This window comes from Sitodiplosis mosellana, unplaced genomic scaffold, assembly GCF_009176505.1.
Source record: "Sitodiplosis mosellana isolate CC-2019 unplaced genomic scaffold, AAFC_SMos_1.0 Smas_scaffold_10, whole genome shotgun sequence".
In the NCBI taxonomy this organism is placed as follows: Eukaryota; Metazoa; Arthropoda; class Insecta; order Diptera; family Cecidomyiidae; genus Sitodiplosis; species Sitodiplosis mosellana.
The window spans coordinates 78,962-93,341 of NW_022595252.1; the positions used below are offsets into that span (position 1 = coordinate 78,962).

A 14,380-nucleotide genomic window follows, 5' to 3' on the forward strand; every position below is an offset into this window, starting at 1 on the left:
TTTCTTTGAATTTGATTTCTTGATTTCTTGATTTCTTGATTGATTTTGTTTGTTTTGATTTTCTGATTTTGTGATTGATTTCTTTGATGATCCGGATAAATACTTGATGATTTTATTTACACCCATCGGATGAGAACCTAATATTCAGCATCTTCGTAATTTTCATAAATTATAACCGGAACGAAAAACGAAAACCAAAAAATCGCTAACTCTTTCCTAAAAAAAAAATCATAAAATCAAGAAATCAAATCTAAAGAAATCAATCAAGAAATCAACACCACCACTTCATTTTTAACCCAGCTCTCACCCAGTATCGATTGACCACATTCAGAACTGCATCATCTTGAGTTTGTCGTTTTTCCAATTGTTCTATTCGCTGCCGCAGTTCGCCTTCACATCGAATCCGCTGCTCAATACGCTGTACAATAAAAAAGAGCAAACATTAGTTGAAGTGTTAAAATTAAGACAATTGAACTATTTTATACCTGAGCAAGTTTTTTGTTTTGGAATTGCAACACTTTAATATCCAGTTCTTCCAACGTGGATACTGGGCCAATTAAATGTGGCTCAAACTGCACCTTTTTTATAGGTGGCTGTCCACCTATGGCCGCGATGTTATCGTCTGCTGTACGTTTTGACATTTTTGTCCTGAAATGTTGTTCAAAGTGTTGTTAAAACTAATTTATTTCCTTTACAAATGGAAGAAAAACAACCAAATCAATCGAATAAGAGATGGTTATATGTTAAAAACACATTTGCAATTTATAATGGAGTCACAAGCAAAAATTAGAGTCAGTGTGGAACAAATGGACAACACCACAATATTGATTCTTCTCTTCGTTTGACAAAGCATACTGTCAAAGTGAGTATATTGACTCTCCACATACTCCGACCATTTTTCCTCATACTTTAGCTGAAACTACTGTTTCACACGAAAAACTTTGAATATTTGGAATATTCTATTCAAAAGTATCAGGTATATCAGGGTTTTTTTTCGGAGAAATCGAGTTTTTTGATATTTAAAAAAAATGCATCTGTAACAATTTCTTCAAAACTTCAATTTCCATCGAAATTTATAAAATGATACCCCACAGAAAAAAATTCTACTCAACCGAAACTCACGTCACGACATTTTCGACTGGAGCTAATGATGTATTTAAGGTTGTTTGTTAAGTATCAGAGCGTGTTTTGAGCCGACGTCAGCAGCACTAACTAACGTTGTGCTATTTTGTTTAACGTTGCGTTATTTTAATGTTCCGTTCCAATGTTACGATTGCTTACCCTTTCGTTTTTATACTGCAAATGCGTTGGAAGAACGCAATGCATACTCGTCAGCAGCTGATATCAGCAGCTGACGTTAGTTAGTGCTACTGACGTCAGCTCAAAACACGCTCTGTTAAGTATTCATTTGCGTACGTAAATGTAAAAGTTATCTAAATTTAAAATTCCATAGAAGAATGTTTTGTATTGCACATCAATGAATTCTTTTGTTCCGGAATAAACTTTTAAAGTAAAAATAAAGTCTAGCTTTTATTTGTTTAAACTTTGGCCGGTACTTTGCCTATCGCAACCTTTTTCTTTTATACTTCCCCAGAGTTGGTTCATTTAACTTTCTGATCGATTGTTGCGTTTACACTAGAGTGATCCAAAAAAAAAGTTGTCCCTCATCCCAAAAGTCCGGCCAGTTTCGAAAAATATACCTAAAAAAAAATAGGTTTTGTCTAAAAAAACGATATGGGTACCATACAAAAACCCATAACAAGCCTCATATCAAAATTTTCATGACAGCGATTTCGGAAGCCATTTTAGATCGCTACATTTCGACCAAAATAATTTTTCCAGCCAATATTCGTATAATTATATCGTTTTTTTAGACAAAACCTATTTTTTTGAGGTATATTTTTCGAAACTGGCCGGACTTTTGGGATGAGGGACAACTTTTTTTTTGGATCACTCTAGTTTACACCTTAACTTCGTTTCATGGGACGTACAGCGCCCCAAGTTGTACAGGACCTCGAGTATTACAATTTTCCACATGCTTTATTTCGTTATCTCTTATCAGTTAGGTGAAAAAGCGCGAAAAACGCGAGATTTCTCTAATCATTTTTTCGCGTTACTGATAAACTTTACTGCGGGTAAATGAAGACTTAGTGTCTTCTAGAGGATCTCGAGTACTACAACTTCGCTGAAGACATCAATTCGTTATATCACAGTCCAGTTTTCATGAAAAAATACACTTGGGGCGTTGTATGCCCCAAGAAACGAACGGCGCACATGTGCTGTGGGAGGCAATATCTCACACATGCGTACACATATGGACATGGAATTTTACTGGTGTATAGCTAAAGGTTCAAGCTATCGAATGGTACCTATTTCAATGTGATTTTTTTTCGGTTTTTGATACTTTTATTCGGAGTTCAAATTCGCCTCGGGCACGTACGCCAGACAAACGATCAGAGGGCTCGACAAGTATTTCACTTCTCAAACAAGCGCCAAGTGCTTTGGCCGTTTTGATCGACGCACGAGGCGACATCGGTTCAAAGTCTGCCATGATTGTCGGCCGCAACCGGAACGAGCAATGCTGCCATCAATGATCGTGTGCAAGGTCAACAAACGAAAGATGAGGCAAGAGAAGTTGAAGGTGTTTTTGCTCGAGAAAAAAGCGGAAGAGGGCAACGGAAATCCAGCGGTTGGCAATAACGTCCCACATCCAGATCAATTAAATCCAGATTTACTCCCAAATGTAGCAATCTACCACAAAACATGGCAAGTAAATGGGGATAGTGGAATTTTGGAATACGTGAACGTCAATCGAGCTGGTGAGATGGAAGTTGTGAGCCACGAGTACACAAGACGACATGGCATCGTGACATTGCCGCTGCAAATGTGTCCTGATCAAAGGTAAATGCTCATAATATATTGATTGAATTGCATGTGAGGAGCAGTGCTTTATTTTCATATCATTCATTGTTTTCTTGTATGATTTTCAAGGACACTGTGACTTGTTTGGGTTTCTGTTACCCGAAACATTGCAGAGGCCATCCAACCAGCGAGCTGCTGTCAACAACTAACCAGCATCATGCATCGTCGTTCACGCCATTCACATTGAATAATTTTAAAAAGTAAAATATAACAGTAATGTTATTTCCGCTGTGTCTGATTGTTATGGTATAGTAGGCGTACATACTTAACTAAGGAGGCCAGAAGTACCCATGTAAGTAAATGATTTGTTTTTTAATCACAAATCACTTATTCGGCATTATCGAGAACCACTTTCCGCATTTAGAGCATTTTTGTGTATGTCGGGGCAGTGGCCGTGACATCGTCCCATGGGATAACATCTTTCCAACGGTATTAGAACTAAACCCTCAATTACGCACCTTATTCTGCTTCGACATTGAGCCCGGGGTGAATGTACTGCGAAGCATGGAACGCTTGCAACACCTTGAAGAAGTCCAGTTAATTTGGGATATGAAATTTGCCACACCACATTTCGATGTTTTTGCCTGGGTGCACTACTAGATTTTTGGCAAAAAACATGAGACTATGAACATTTGAACATCGTAAGAGGCCATTTTCGACAATTTTGAACATGCATTTTTCAATTTTTTGCTCTTCATATTGAAGAAATGTCGATTTGCGGCCAAATTTATGGCGAAACCAGCATTCAAGTGTTCAGAGACCAAGGGGGGAAATACTAGACTTGTATGATTCAAATAATGCAATCTAGTACAAAATTAATCCCAAATAATCCTTCGGAATTCTCAATAATGTTCAATGGTGTCTAAGGCAAAGTTTTAGTTCTGGTCGAGTACTACAATTATTCCGATTCATTATTTCGTTATCTCTTATCAGTTCCGTGAAAAATGATAAGGAAAAAAACGCGTTTTTTCGCGGTTTTCTGCGGTTTCTCGCGTATTCCGCGAAACTGATAAAAGATAACAACTTGGTGTCTTCGGCAAAGTTGTAGAGCAGCTTGAGCACTACAACTTCGTTATAGACACCAATTCGATATCTTTTATCATATTCCAGTTATAATATAAAATAACCATGGGGCCCTGTAGTCCCCCAAGAACAATCCAGCGTAACATGTTTTGCGGCAGGCTGTATTTTACACATACTCACACATATGCATATGTTTTTTTTCATTCGTGTAGAGAAATGTTCAATCTATACAATGAGACTTATTCCGGTTGGTTTATACACTGTTTAGTACTTTTATTCAACTTTAAAGTTCGCTGGGGGCCCTGGATGCCCCAAGAACAGTCATAGTGTTAACGTCACCTTATCTTACTATTATTACATACGCAGGTTTGATTTTGATATTTTGTGTACACACAACATTTGTTTGAACAAATCAAATGAAATTTCTTTTCCAAAGTAAATTAACAGGTCGAAAACAAATGCTCGCTTATTTTTAATTCTTCTGACCAAATTCTACATCGCTATGAAATGTCGTCGTAAAATGCATATAGTGCATATATATGCACAGTTCAAGTCAGTGACATATCGACCAGCTTTAGATCGTAATGTATTTTGACACGCCATCGCAACCGTCTTATCTCGAAGCTTCACTGTTCTGGACAAAGAAACAGTCCAAATCATCATTAGAAATGCCATCCATAAGTCGAATAGTTTTCTGCTTTTATTGCTTCGACATTTACTAGGGGGTTCACCAATTATGATATACTCAGAGAACAAGCTAAACATGAAATCTAAAAGCATAATTTCCAATTTATTGGCACATGACATGATCAGACAAATTACCAGAAATAACAGAGCCATTGCATTTTTATTCGATAAACTATTGCATTTTTCACAAGATTATTTGTTTTATAATTTTTCTATAAAACTTGAATTTTAAGTATTCAATTCCTTCTGTTTCGATTGATCTTCAGTTTCAAGAAGATTCTTATGAATATAATTTCCTTTGCTAATTCGATTGACAATAACTTTGAAGGTTTCAAAATTATTCAATTTTACTTTTACTTTTTGAGAATGATTGGTGAATCGATGTATTTGCAGCTGTTCAGAGTGGTGGATCGATGACATCCGCTGTTGCAGATGAAGTTTTTCATGAATTCGAGAGAATGATTTTCGTTGAATTATACGATGAAATCTAGTCTTTCTTTGCGCTGTGAATACAAAGGGGGAACCTATTAACGTTCTGTTCGTTTAATGTGGTTGAATCAATGTAAAAATCAAAGTCGTTTTTCTCACTTACAATGGCAAATAAACACGACGCAGCTTGTTAAGGTTGTGTTTGGTATTGCATGTCGGGTAGAGCCTGCGGGCTCAGATAATCTTTTCGATGCATTTCGAACAAAACAAATGACCACAGTTCGTTGATGATACCTCTTGGCCTTTCATGCTTTCGAAGCAAATCGAGCATTCCAATGTTTCAGCTTCGGCTGGGTTTGATGCACGGCGTTTGTTCACTTTCGTGGATCCCTCCATTTTATCCACTTTGATTTTGACTTCGAATGCAATGGAATTGTCAAAGATGAATCCATTTTCTGGTTTGAAGAGCTCGTCCCATAATATAATCCTATAGATATTGAGATTGAAAGGAACAGGTATGAGTTCTGTGTTTCCAGTCTTTTCAATGTCTTGTACTCCTGCGATTGACGATTTAATTCTAAAGTCCACTTTAGCTTTGTATTTTATCGTTAGTGAGCTAGGCATTTCCTTACAGGATAAACGAAGACCCAGACCACTGGAATACTTGAAAACAGTTAAGTCCCAGTGCAAATTTTGTAAGACGAATTCCGGTGTTCGCACTGCCATGAGGTTCTCAATATTATTGACAGTCAGCTTCAGTGTTGTTCGAGTGCTTTCATCGCAACATTTATTGAAATCAACCTGTAGCTTGCTCACGTATTTATCATTTGGATCGACGACTTTGATTTTAATGAACTGTGGAAGACCAAAACGGTTTGATTTGCAATCAAAAAAGAAAGGGGCTATTTCTTTTGCGATTGTGTTCAGTTTGTTACGAGATGAAATCAATTGAATGGTGACTGATGCAGCAACTGCCCAGTTGCATGATGTGTCGCCATTTTTGCAGTATAAATAAACGGACAGCCATTCCTCATTGTCCATCATATTTTTCGTGATGTATAAATTCCACGGAATTCCTTGAACCATAACCTGTGGTGACGAGAAATCGTTCAACTTGCTGATGTTTTCAACACACAAATTAAAGTCGGCTCTAGTTTGCACAAATTTCCCTTCTGCCATGTTGATGAAAGTGTTACGTCTAATGTTGATGTAGACTTCAATGTATTTTGAGCTCACTCGAATTTACGTTGGGTAAGTTTTGAATTTTATAAATGCAATGAAAAACTGAAGAAAATTCAATGCGTAATGTAACACAATACCATATAGAGAGAATGTGCGAATACCGCGGTGCAGCAAATGACATAAGTTTGAGCGCCGAAAAATACTTACACAGAATGACAGTTCGAAACAGAAGAGACGCCGATCCTTATAATGTTCACTTTTCTGTTAATTCAAGCGGACAAGTGTTTGCATGTACGGTTCAGTTGTCACACGCAGCTCACACACACATTATTTCCAACTTTGAAAGCGTTCGCACTGCTGATTTTTTTTTTTTGCATTTCTCCGTTCATAGACTACAGCAGATTGGTTTATAAAATAAGTTTGTTTTGAATATCTGTAGAAAATGTCACAATCCAAACTACGATATAAACACACTGTAAAGCAGCTCGCCACTTTGAAATTGTCGCTGTTTCCTGCACTGCATGAAAAGTCAGGTGTTCAATACAATCTCACATAAACGTTCATATATACATTTCGTAACAATCAAACTGAGATCTCGGTTATTTAATAGTGTTTGTTTCATTGTTCAATTGACATTCGAATCTGACCGCTTTGTTTGTATTAGAATCTTGTCTCTCCGGACACTTTATGTTCCGAATTATGGCATTAATTTTACGGCATTGTAGGCGAAGTTCCTTATTTTCAATTTCTAAAACGATTATCAAACACAACAGCAAATTAAAAAAAAAAAAAAGCAGTTTATTCGAGCCTGAGAATGCAACGGCACCATGATTTATCTTGCATGCAAACACAATGTTTTCCAATTTGTTGAGCCCTATGTGACGGTGCGGGAACATTCGCCACGATTCGTATGTTCACACTAAATTGTTTTGTGATGCTAGAAAAACTAAGTTCAATGCACACATTTCTCAGAACGGACTCAATCAATGCTGCGGAAAATATGTCACAACAACTAAATTCTTTTCAAATATCCGGAAAATTATTTGAGAAAACCACAAAAATATGAACAATGAAATGTACACGTACAGTATACATTGTATAAGGAGAAATTCAAATTGAATCATGTAAATCAGAAAGAAATTCCTAACAATTGATATAGATGCGGCCTAAGTCAATATGCCACTGTCTAGATCTCATTTTGGCTAGTTCAATTCAAACATGCATTTGACCACACCATAGCCATAATCTCAGCTTGAAGCTTCTTTGTTCTTGACTCACTCCAAGAAACAGTCCAAATTGTCATTGGAAATGTCATACCTACATACATCAGACGAACAGTTTTCCGCTTCCATCGCTTCGACAATGGGCTATACCAAGGACGAACTACTCTGTGAGGCAGCTTAATACGAAATCCAAATTATCGTTTCAAATTTATCGGCACAAAATATGATTAAGCCAAAAATCAAACTATTGTATTTTTATCGTCATTTTTATTCAATAAACTATCATATTTTTTACAAGATTGTTTGTTTTAATATTTATTGTAGAACTTAATCTTAAATTGTAAACTTTCATTCTTGTGTGTTTCGATTTGTATTCTAATTTTGCGATGAAGATTCTTGTGAATGATGATTTTTTGCTTATTCAATTAACAAAGAGAGTAAATATAAGTATGAATTCAGAAATTACGAAAATACTTTTTTTCGGAGAAAATTCGATGATTACCTGGTCACTTGATGGATCCATCATCTAGGTTTGGTTGGCCCTTCCATTTTGCACTGGAAATCGGATAAAAAAAATGAATGATCAATACCTCTGCTTAGCATTTTTATGTAAAATTCAATTTGCCCTAAATACAATTTCCATTCAACTTACATTGGGAAGTGAACAAGACGCAATTTGTTCAAGTCGAGTTCTGCACTGCATGATGGACAGTTTTTTCCAGTTTGAATGATCCTTTTGATGCGGCAGAAGATGTGACCGCAATCAATTGATAAAGCCGTTGGATCTTTGAAGTTTTCCGAGCAAATCGCGCATTCCAAGCGAACGAGATTTGCATCAGCTTGAAGTGGATCAGCCGCCCGACGCTTTTTGGCAATAGAAGGCGTTTGATGATCTGGTACGCCCGCGCCTATTTTGACTTCGACTTCAATCACAGCCGAATTGTTATTGACAAAACCATTTTGTAGGTCAAACAGTTCATCCCATGTTGCAAGTTTACCGATTTTCCAATACACATTGCTGTAATTGTTTCGGTTCCCAAGGAATATTTTTGATGCTTCATCTGGCTTTGTTGAAACCAGTTTCGATGAAACCTGAACTTTGCAGTGAATCTTTTTGATTCCAAAAAGTCCCACACTTAAATGACCTGAACGACTTTTGTAAATAATCAAAGCCCAAGGAATGCTTTTGCATCGTTAACATTGGTGTCTGCACTGCCATCAAACAATCGATATTGGTTAGTCTGAATTTGGCTGCAACACTTTCCTCGCCGAATCGTTCCAGTCGTTCGACTGTCATAATGCTTCTTTTTGCGTCATTTGGATCAGCAACCTCAAACAAATCGTCCAATCCAATTAAACGCATCCAATCCTTTGTTCTCGTTTCGCAAAAAATTAATGGCTCCATTTGGATTTCTTCAGCTTTTTGAGCGTCATCAAATGGCAACAGTTTAACAGTGGCTTGTGCTACATAAAACCACTGCGATGAACTGTCTTCTTTTGTTCAATGTAAAAAAAAGTCCAGATCTTCGCAATCTTTATCAACTACAACTTTCCACGGAATGCTATGAATCATTATTTCAGCGGATTTCGACAATTTCACTGATGTTCGGAATTTTCAAGGGAAAACTGAATTCCGAAATTGGCAACGCCATGCTCGGTTCTGAAAGAAAATGTATGTCGATTTTTCATTATTTCTACTGTCTTTATCAACACTGCACTAATTACAATTCCCTCAATTCAATCATTTCTACACACATGTGCGTAATAAATATACATAAATAAAAGAGAATTTGCAAATTGCTTACCTGATTTAATCGAAAACTCGAAGAAAAAGTTGAAAATCTGGCGAATATTGTGTCGCAAAACAAATTATTCACCAAGCTATGTTTCACGGTCGGCTTGCAAACACGATCTATTTGTCACACACAATTTGACAGTTCAGTGTATATGAGCAATGTGCGCCGTAATTCGAAGTGAACCAGAAGAACTTAGCTGCACAAGAGCTTTGCAGTCTTGAATGTGTTGTACCCAACGGTGGCTCTGTGTTTACAAACTCATAAATTAGAATCAAAATTTTGGTTGAATGTTTTGTTCAATAGAAAATACCGATATCGACGAATACGGATAAAGCAATTCGAAGAAATACGATGTTGTCAACGGACTATTGTTTTTATAATGGTCTCAAGCAGAACTTTCTCACTGTTCTAAAATTCCCAAACGAAAATAAATAAACTAAATCAGATACTTTGTATGAGCACGGCACACAGATTGAAGACTAATACTGTTGCTGATTTCATTAGAACACAATAACATCGCAAGTCGGCATCAGTAGCGAAAGGAGCTGTACGATTCTTTGTGTGTTGAGCGCACGGTCAGCAATACATTAGTTTATGTGTATATGTCATTGTATTGCAGGATTTCAAAATTCTAACGTCGCCACACTGTTACACCGCGAGCCATTTTGATTTCTTCGTTATAATCATATTTGGAGTTAGTTTATCACAACGACCGGACGCAAGAACGAGCATTCAACCAATTCAACTTTACTGAATAGAAATATCCCAAAGTGAAAATTACTCGGTAAGTCAATGAGTAATCAATTGGAATTAAATAAAGTGAACAGGGTGTGTGTTGATAGAAGATTGTTAATTTTTAGTTTCGTCTGAAATTCGTCATCAAAATCCGTTACCAAAGATGAATTCCAAAATGTTAGAGCATTTGAGCGGTCGTCCAATTGCATCGATCGTCAATGCATCAAGCGAAAAATACAATTCAAACGCTTTGAAAATGATGTGCATTCTGGATTATCAATTAGAAAATTCGGGATTTTATCAGGATAAGGAGATAGTGGCGATGCCAAAACTGATGAGGCAATTGCTGAACGTGCATTCATTTGCTTCGTTCAAGTACATCAAATACCGGAACGCAGCAGAAGTTAATGACAAAGTGTTGAAATGCAAGTATTGCCAATTGATTGGTCCTTATTTGGTGGTGCTGGAGCTCATGGTCATCAATCATGACTTTCATGCCAGGTGAATCTGACGACTGATTTATTTTTGTGATAGAATGTCTTATTTTTGACTAATTTTCATGTTATTTTTTGCATTCTAGTGCCGTATTGTGTATGTGGTGCGAAAAAGACGATTTTGAAACCCACAACACTTCCAAATCATTGGACGTGTGCTACAGCAAATATTTGGAAAAGCTCAGTAGCATCCATTTTCCCGCGGTGATTGTCAAATTTTACGATTTATTAAAGAGATTGGCAAAAGCGCTTGACATGAAAACCGATCGTAGTAGGTACTTCAAAAATGCAATGTTCGATAGCCTTGAAACCATTCCGCTTGACCAAACCGATGACTCGATGAGCAGCAAAATTGTTGTGTCCATGCCAAGAAAGCGTAAATACAAAGACACTGATTTGCGCCCAATGGAAAAGTTATACCGCAAAGCGATGACGTACTTTTACAAGGATCAGGCGCATGATTACATCGACAGCACTCTCGATGTGAATTCAACCAGTACAACTCAATCGATGTTTCGTTCATTTTCTTCGAGTTCAAGTTCGAATAGAAAATCCAATGTCAGCACACAAATGAATATCGGAAACGATTCGACGAAATTCACGATGCCATTTCCATTCACTCGTCATGACTCGCCGAAAACACCGTCTCCATTTGATGTGTCCAGTTCATCGTCACAATTTGTCACGCCACCACCACTGGCTCTGCCTGATTTTCAACCGTTGCCGCTGTATGGGATGCCGACACAAGCATCTTGTATTGGCAAGTCGTTCTTGTCTGCATTGGACAACATTCCAGACGAACAGATGAAAAAGCAAGCCACACTGGAAATTAGACGCATCATCAAGGAATTTTCCGCTAAAGACTTGGCCAAGCAAATGAATGAAGACAGCCATGACTCTGATGACTGATTTATTTTTTTGACAGAATGTCTTTTTTTTACTAATTTTCATTAAAAATATTCGATTTCATTTTCCGTAGTGCCAAAAAAATCCAAATGATTTTGTTTAAAACCAACAAATACATACATTTCAAATATCAATTAAATTTATTTTAGAAATAAAATATGTTCGGTTTTTCATTTTTCTCTTCAATATTGAGGTTGAGAGCTCTTTTTGGCAATGTAGGCAATTTACCTACACGTATATTTCGATATGTATAAAAACAAGAATTGGAAACGGATTTTCAGTCATAGATTACAATGTATTGAATCGATATTGAGAGCTCATTAGAATTTACGTTGGATATGTTTGCACTTTTTTAAATGAATAGTTGAAGAAAATTCAATGCGTAACGAAACAGAACAACTCTTGTTTGTCTTAATTTTTCGTTTGTTTAACTGAAATTTTAATCCTTCAATCGGTTTTTTTACTTTCTTTTATGGGATTTGCATCAGTTGCCAGTTGACCAACTACCTTGTTATGTCCAGGCCTATAAAGCGAAAATACAAAGACACTGATTTATGCCCGATGGAAATGATGTATCGTAAAGCGATGACGTACTTTTACAAGGATCAGTCACATAAATACATTTACACCACTCTTGATGTGAATGAAACCACACAAAACCAATCGATGTCAAATTTAGTTGCTTCGGACTCGGGTTCGAATCAAAACTCCGATGACCACACCCAAATATAATCCATCAACATTCACAATGGCAAGTTCATTTATTGATTATGACTCACCACCAATGTCGTCTTATGTACCGAGCTCATCGTCCAAATTTCCATTGCCACCACCACTGAATCTGCCTGAATTGCAACCAATACCAATGCCGGTGTTTGAAATCCCGTAAAAGGATTCGCATTTTAGCAACTTCATCTCGTCTGTATTGAGCAACATACCAGATGGTCCATCGAAGAAGCGAGCCAAGTTGGAAATCAAAAGTATCATTTATAAATACTCCGCTGAAGATGTGGCCAAGCAGATGGAAAAATTACAAAACAGCGACGACAGTGCAACTGATGATTAATCATAATTAATGGAGAAAATCACTTTATTTTTCATTTGATGAATGAGTAGCATTACATGCATAAATCTTGTAAAGCACATAAATTGCGAAGACCAATTAAATTTTCTTGCTATTGCATTGTCACCTTTTTTCGATGTACATCCTATATAATTTTAATATGTATGTATGAATTGAAAATGGATTTTCACTCATTTTTCAAATAAAAACCAATTTAAATTCAACGATGAAATGTGCGATATTTGAATATTTGCTTTTGCACCAGAAAACTCTGGGACAACAAAACATTTGGGCTAACTCTTGTACTGCATTAACGTACTAGTTTGATTTGTTTTGACAGTTCCAAACTGAATGGATACGATGTGTTGAAATAGTGTGTGAATTGATGCTGTTGCCGCGTTAGTTTATCATAAAATCGCCAAAAAAAGCTTGAGACATTTTGAATTTTCTAGCAAAATAACAAGAAGTATTTTCTTATTCAAACGATTGCAGCCGTTCTGTGACAATCCGAACTACACGATTTACTATAGTAAATTATTCTGTAAAATAGGTAAGCAAAATAGTTTGTGTATTATATGGATAAGATTGTATAAGCATTTTCATTGTGTTCACATTGAATGCAAGCTGTTGTGTGTGTGTGTCGGGTAGTAATTGTATGTCATCACCGTCGACTTTATTCAACTGGAATGTACAATTAACAGTTTGAATTCAATCGATTTACTTTTTTTTAGTGTAAATTCAAAAACTTTGAAAATGTTGGACGAAGCACAATACGCAAGCGATACTGATGAAAGTGATGAAGACTACAACCCGGGTGTTGATGGTTCAGATGTTGCCAGCGAAGTGGAATCCGACGGTGAGCCAGAAAATGATGATGAAAAAGATGCAAAATCAAAACGTGGCCAGAACAAGCGTCCAGCAGCTGAACTAACACCAGTCGCCACCAAAAGAACCAGACAATCGGAAGATGTGGTGTCCTCTTCAACGACAGAAAAAGATGAACTCGTTGATGATGATGATGACGAGAATGAGGAGGCGTTATGGGCAAGTTTCTTGAGTAAAAGTGGACAGGCCACGGCGAAACCAGCGACAACACAATCGAAGCCGAGCCAACCCAGCAAGACAGTTGCTTCGAATGGAAGTTCATCGAAGGCAGAGAAAGAAAGGGAGAAGCCAAAAGTTGAAACTCCATCCTCTAGCACCGAAAAGACAAAGATTGTGACCGAAATATTTGAATTTGCTGGCGAGAAAGTCGAGGTTAAAAAAAAAGTAAAAGTAACGGATGAAAAACCGGCCGCTTCAAATGAAGCAGATCCAAAGAAAACGACCGCTAAACCAGGACCAAATCTACCATTCAATCGACCTCGTTCCAGCGGTGGCAGCGGTCTCTCTTCTGTCCTTGGACAAATCGGCAAGACGAACAAATTGAGCATACTGGAGAAAACAAAATTGGATTGGGGCGGTTTCAAACAGTCCGAAGGCATCGACGAAGAGATACAAACATTCAATAAAGGTCGCGATGGTTATTTGGAACGACAAGATTTTCTCCAGCGAACCGATCTACGACAGTTTGAAATCGAGAAAAATCTACGAGCCGCCAATCGCAAGAAACTTTGAATGAACTTTTTCACAATTTGTTTACATTAAAATACTTTTATTAATTTACCTACTATCAAGAATTTAACTTTAAGCAACTGAACAAAATGCCCTTCTTTTTCTGTCTGTCTCTCACACACATTATTGAAATAGATCAGTATTCTAAGACGCTACATAATTATTCAGGCGTTAACCGATTTCTTTAGTTTCAATTGTAATTGTCATTGAATATTAAGCTTCTTCCCGACAATATATAAAACATATGAAATAAAATTGGTGAAATTATGCTTCAATGGTATTTTTGAGAAAAACTAAAATTGTCTA

At 36.9% G+C, this 14,380-nt stretch overlaps 4 protein-coding genes across 4 annotated transcripts in view; 2 read left to right on the forward strand and 2 right to left on the reverse strand.

The window, feature by feature from the left end:
• The window catches only part of LOC129567214 (E3 ubiquitin-protein ligase Bre1-like), a 4,513-nt gene extending 3,649 nt beyond the window's left edge, over positions 1 to 864 (reverse strand). Inside the window, exons 1-2 of the mRNA XM_055443865.1 lie at positions 486 to 864; positions 308 to 418 (exon numbers count right to left, since the gene is read on the reverse strand). Coding sequence (XP_055299840.1) covers positions 308 to 418; positions 486 to 641 — 267 coding nt within the window. The 5' untranslated portion in view covers positions 642 to 864. The remainder of the gene's footprint in view (positions 1 to 307; positions 419 to 485) is intronic.
• Positions 865 to 4,763: 3,899 nt separating this feature from the next.
• Positions 4,764 to 6,762, reverse strand: LOC129567215 (uncharacterized). The gene is made up of 3 exons (XM_055443866.1): positions 6,451 to 6,762; positions 5,225 to 6,345; positions 4,764 to 5,135 (listed from the first exon to the last, which is right to left on the reverse strand). The coding sequence occupies exon 2, from the start codon at positions 6,238 to 6,240 to the stop codon at positions 5,296 to 5,298; it is 945 nt and encodes a 314-aa protein (XP_055299841.1). The 5' UTR covers positions 6,241 to 6,345; positions 6,451 to 6,762; the 3' UTR covers positions 4,764 to 5,135; positions 5,225 to 5,295.
• Positions 6,763 to 9,684: 2,922 nt separating this feature from the next.
• Positions 9,685 to 11,880, forward strand: LOC129567244 (uncharacterized). Its single transcript, XM_055443901.1, has 3 exons — positions 9,685 to 10,046; positions 10,123 to 10,498; positions 10,578 to 11,880. Exons 2-3 carry the CDS (start codon positions 10,161 to 10,163, stop codon positions 11,398 to 11,400), a joined length of 1,161 nt encoding a protein of 386 aa, XP_055299876.1. The 5' UTR covers positions 9,685 to 10,046; positions 10,123 to 10,160; the 3' UTR covers positions 11,401 to 11,880.
• Positions 11,881 to 12,806: 926 nt separating this feature from the next.
• Positions 12,807 to 14,373, forward strand: LOC129567217 (craniofacial development protein 1). The gene is made up of 2 exons (XM_055443869.1): positions 12,807 to 13,010; positions 13,192 to 14,373. Exon 2 carries the CDS (start codon positions 13,214 to 13,216, stop codon positions 14,075 to 14,077), a length of 864 nt encoding a protein of 287 aa, XP_055299844.1. The 5' UTR covers positions 12,807 to 13,010; positions 13,192 to 13,213; the 3' UTR covers positions 14,078 to 14,373.
• The last annotated feature ends 7 nt before the right edge of the window (positions 14,374 to 14,380 follow it).

Coding starts and splice junctions, on each gene's coding strand:
- LOC129567215 (XM_055443866.1), bottom strand. CDS start 6,240: ATGGCAGAAGGGAAATTTGTGCAAACTAGAGCCGACTTTAATTTGTGT.
- LOC129567244 (XM_055443901.1), top strand. CDS start 10,161: ATGAATTCCAAAATGTTAGAGCATTTGAGCGGTCGTCCAATTGCATCG. Junction 10,499..10,577: donor AATCATGACTTTCATGCCAG/GTGAATCTGACG, acceptor TTTGCATTCTAG/TGCCGTATTGTGTATGTGGT.
- LOC129567217 (XM_055443869.1), top strand. CDS start 13,214: ATGTTGGACGAAGCACAATACGCAAGCGATACTGATGAAAGTGATGAA.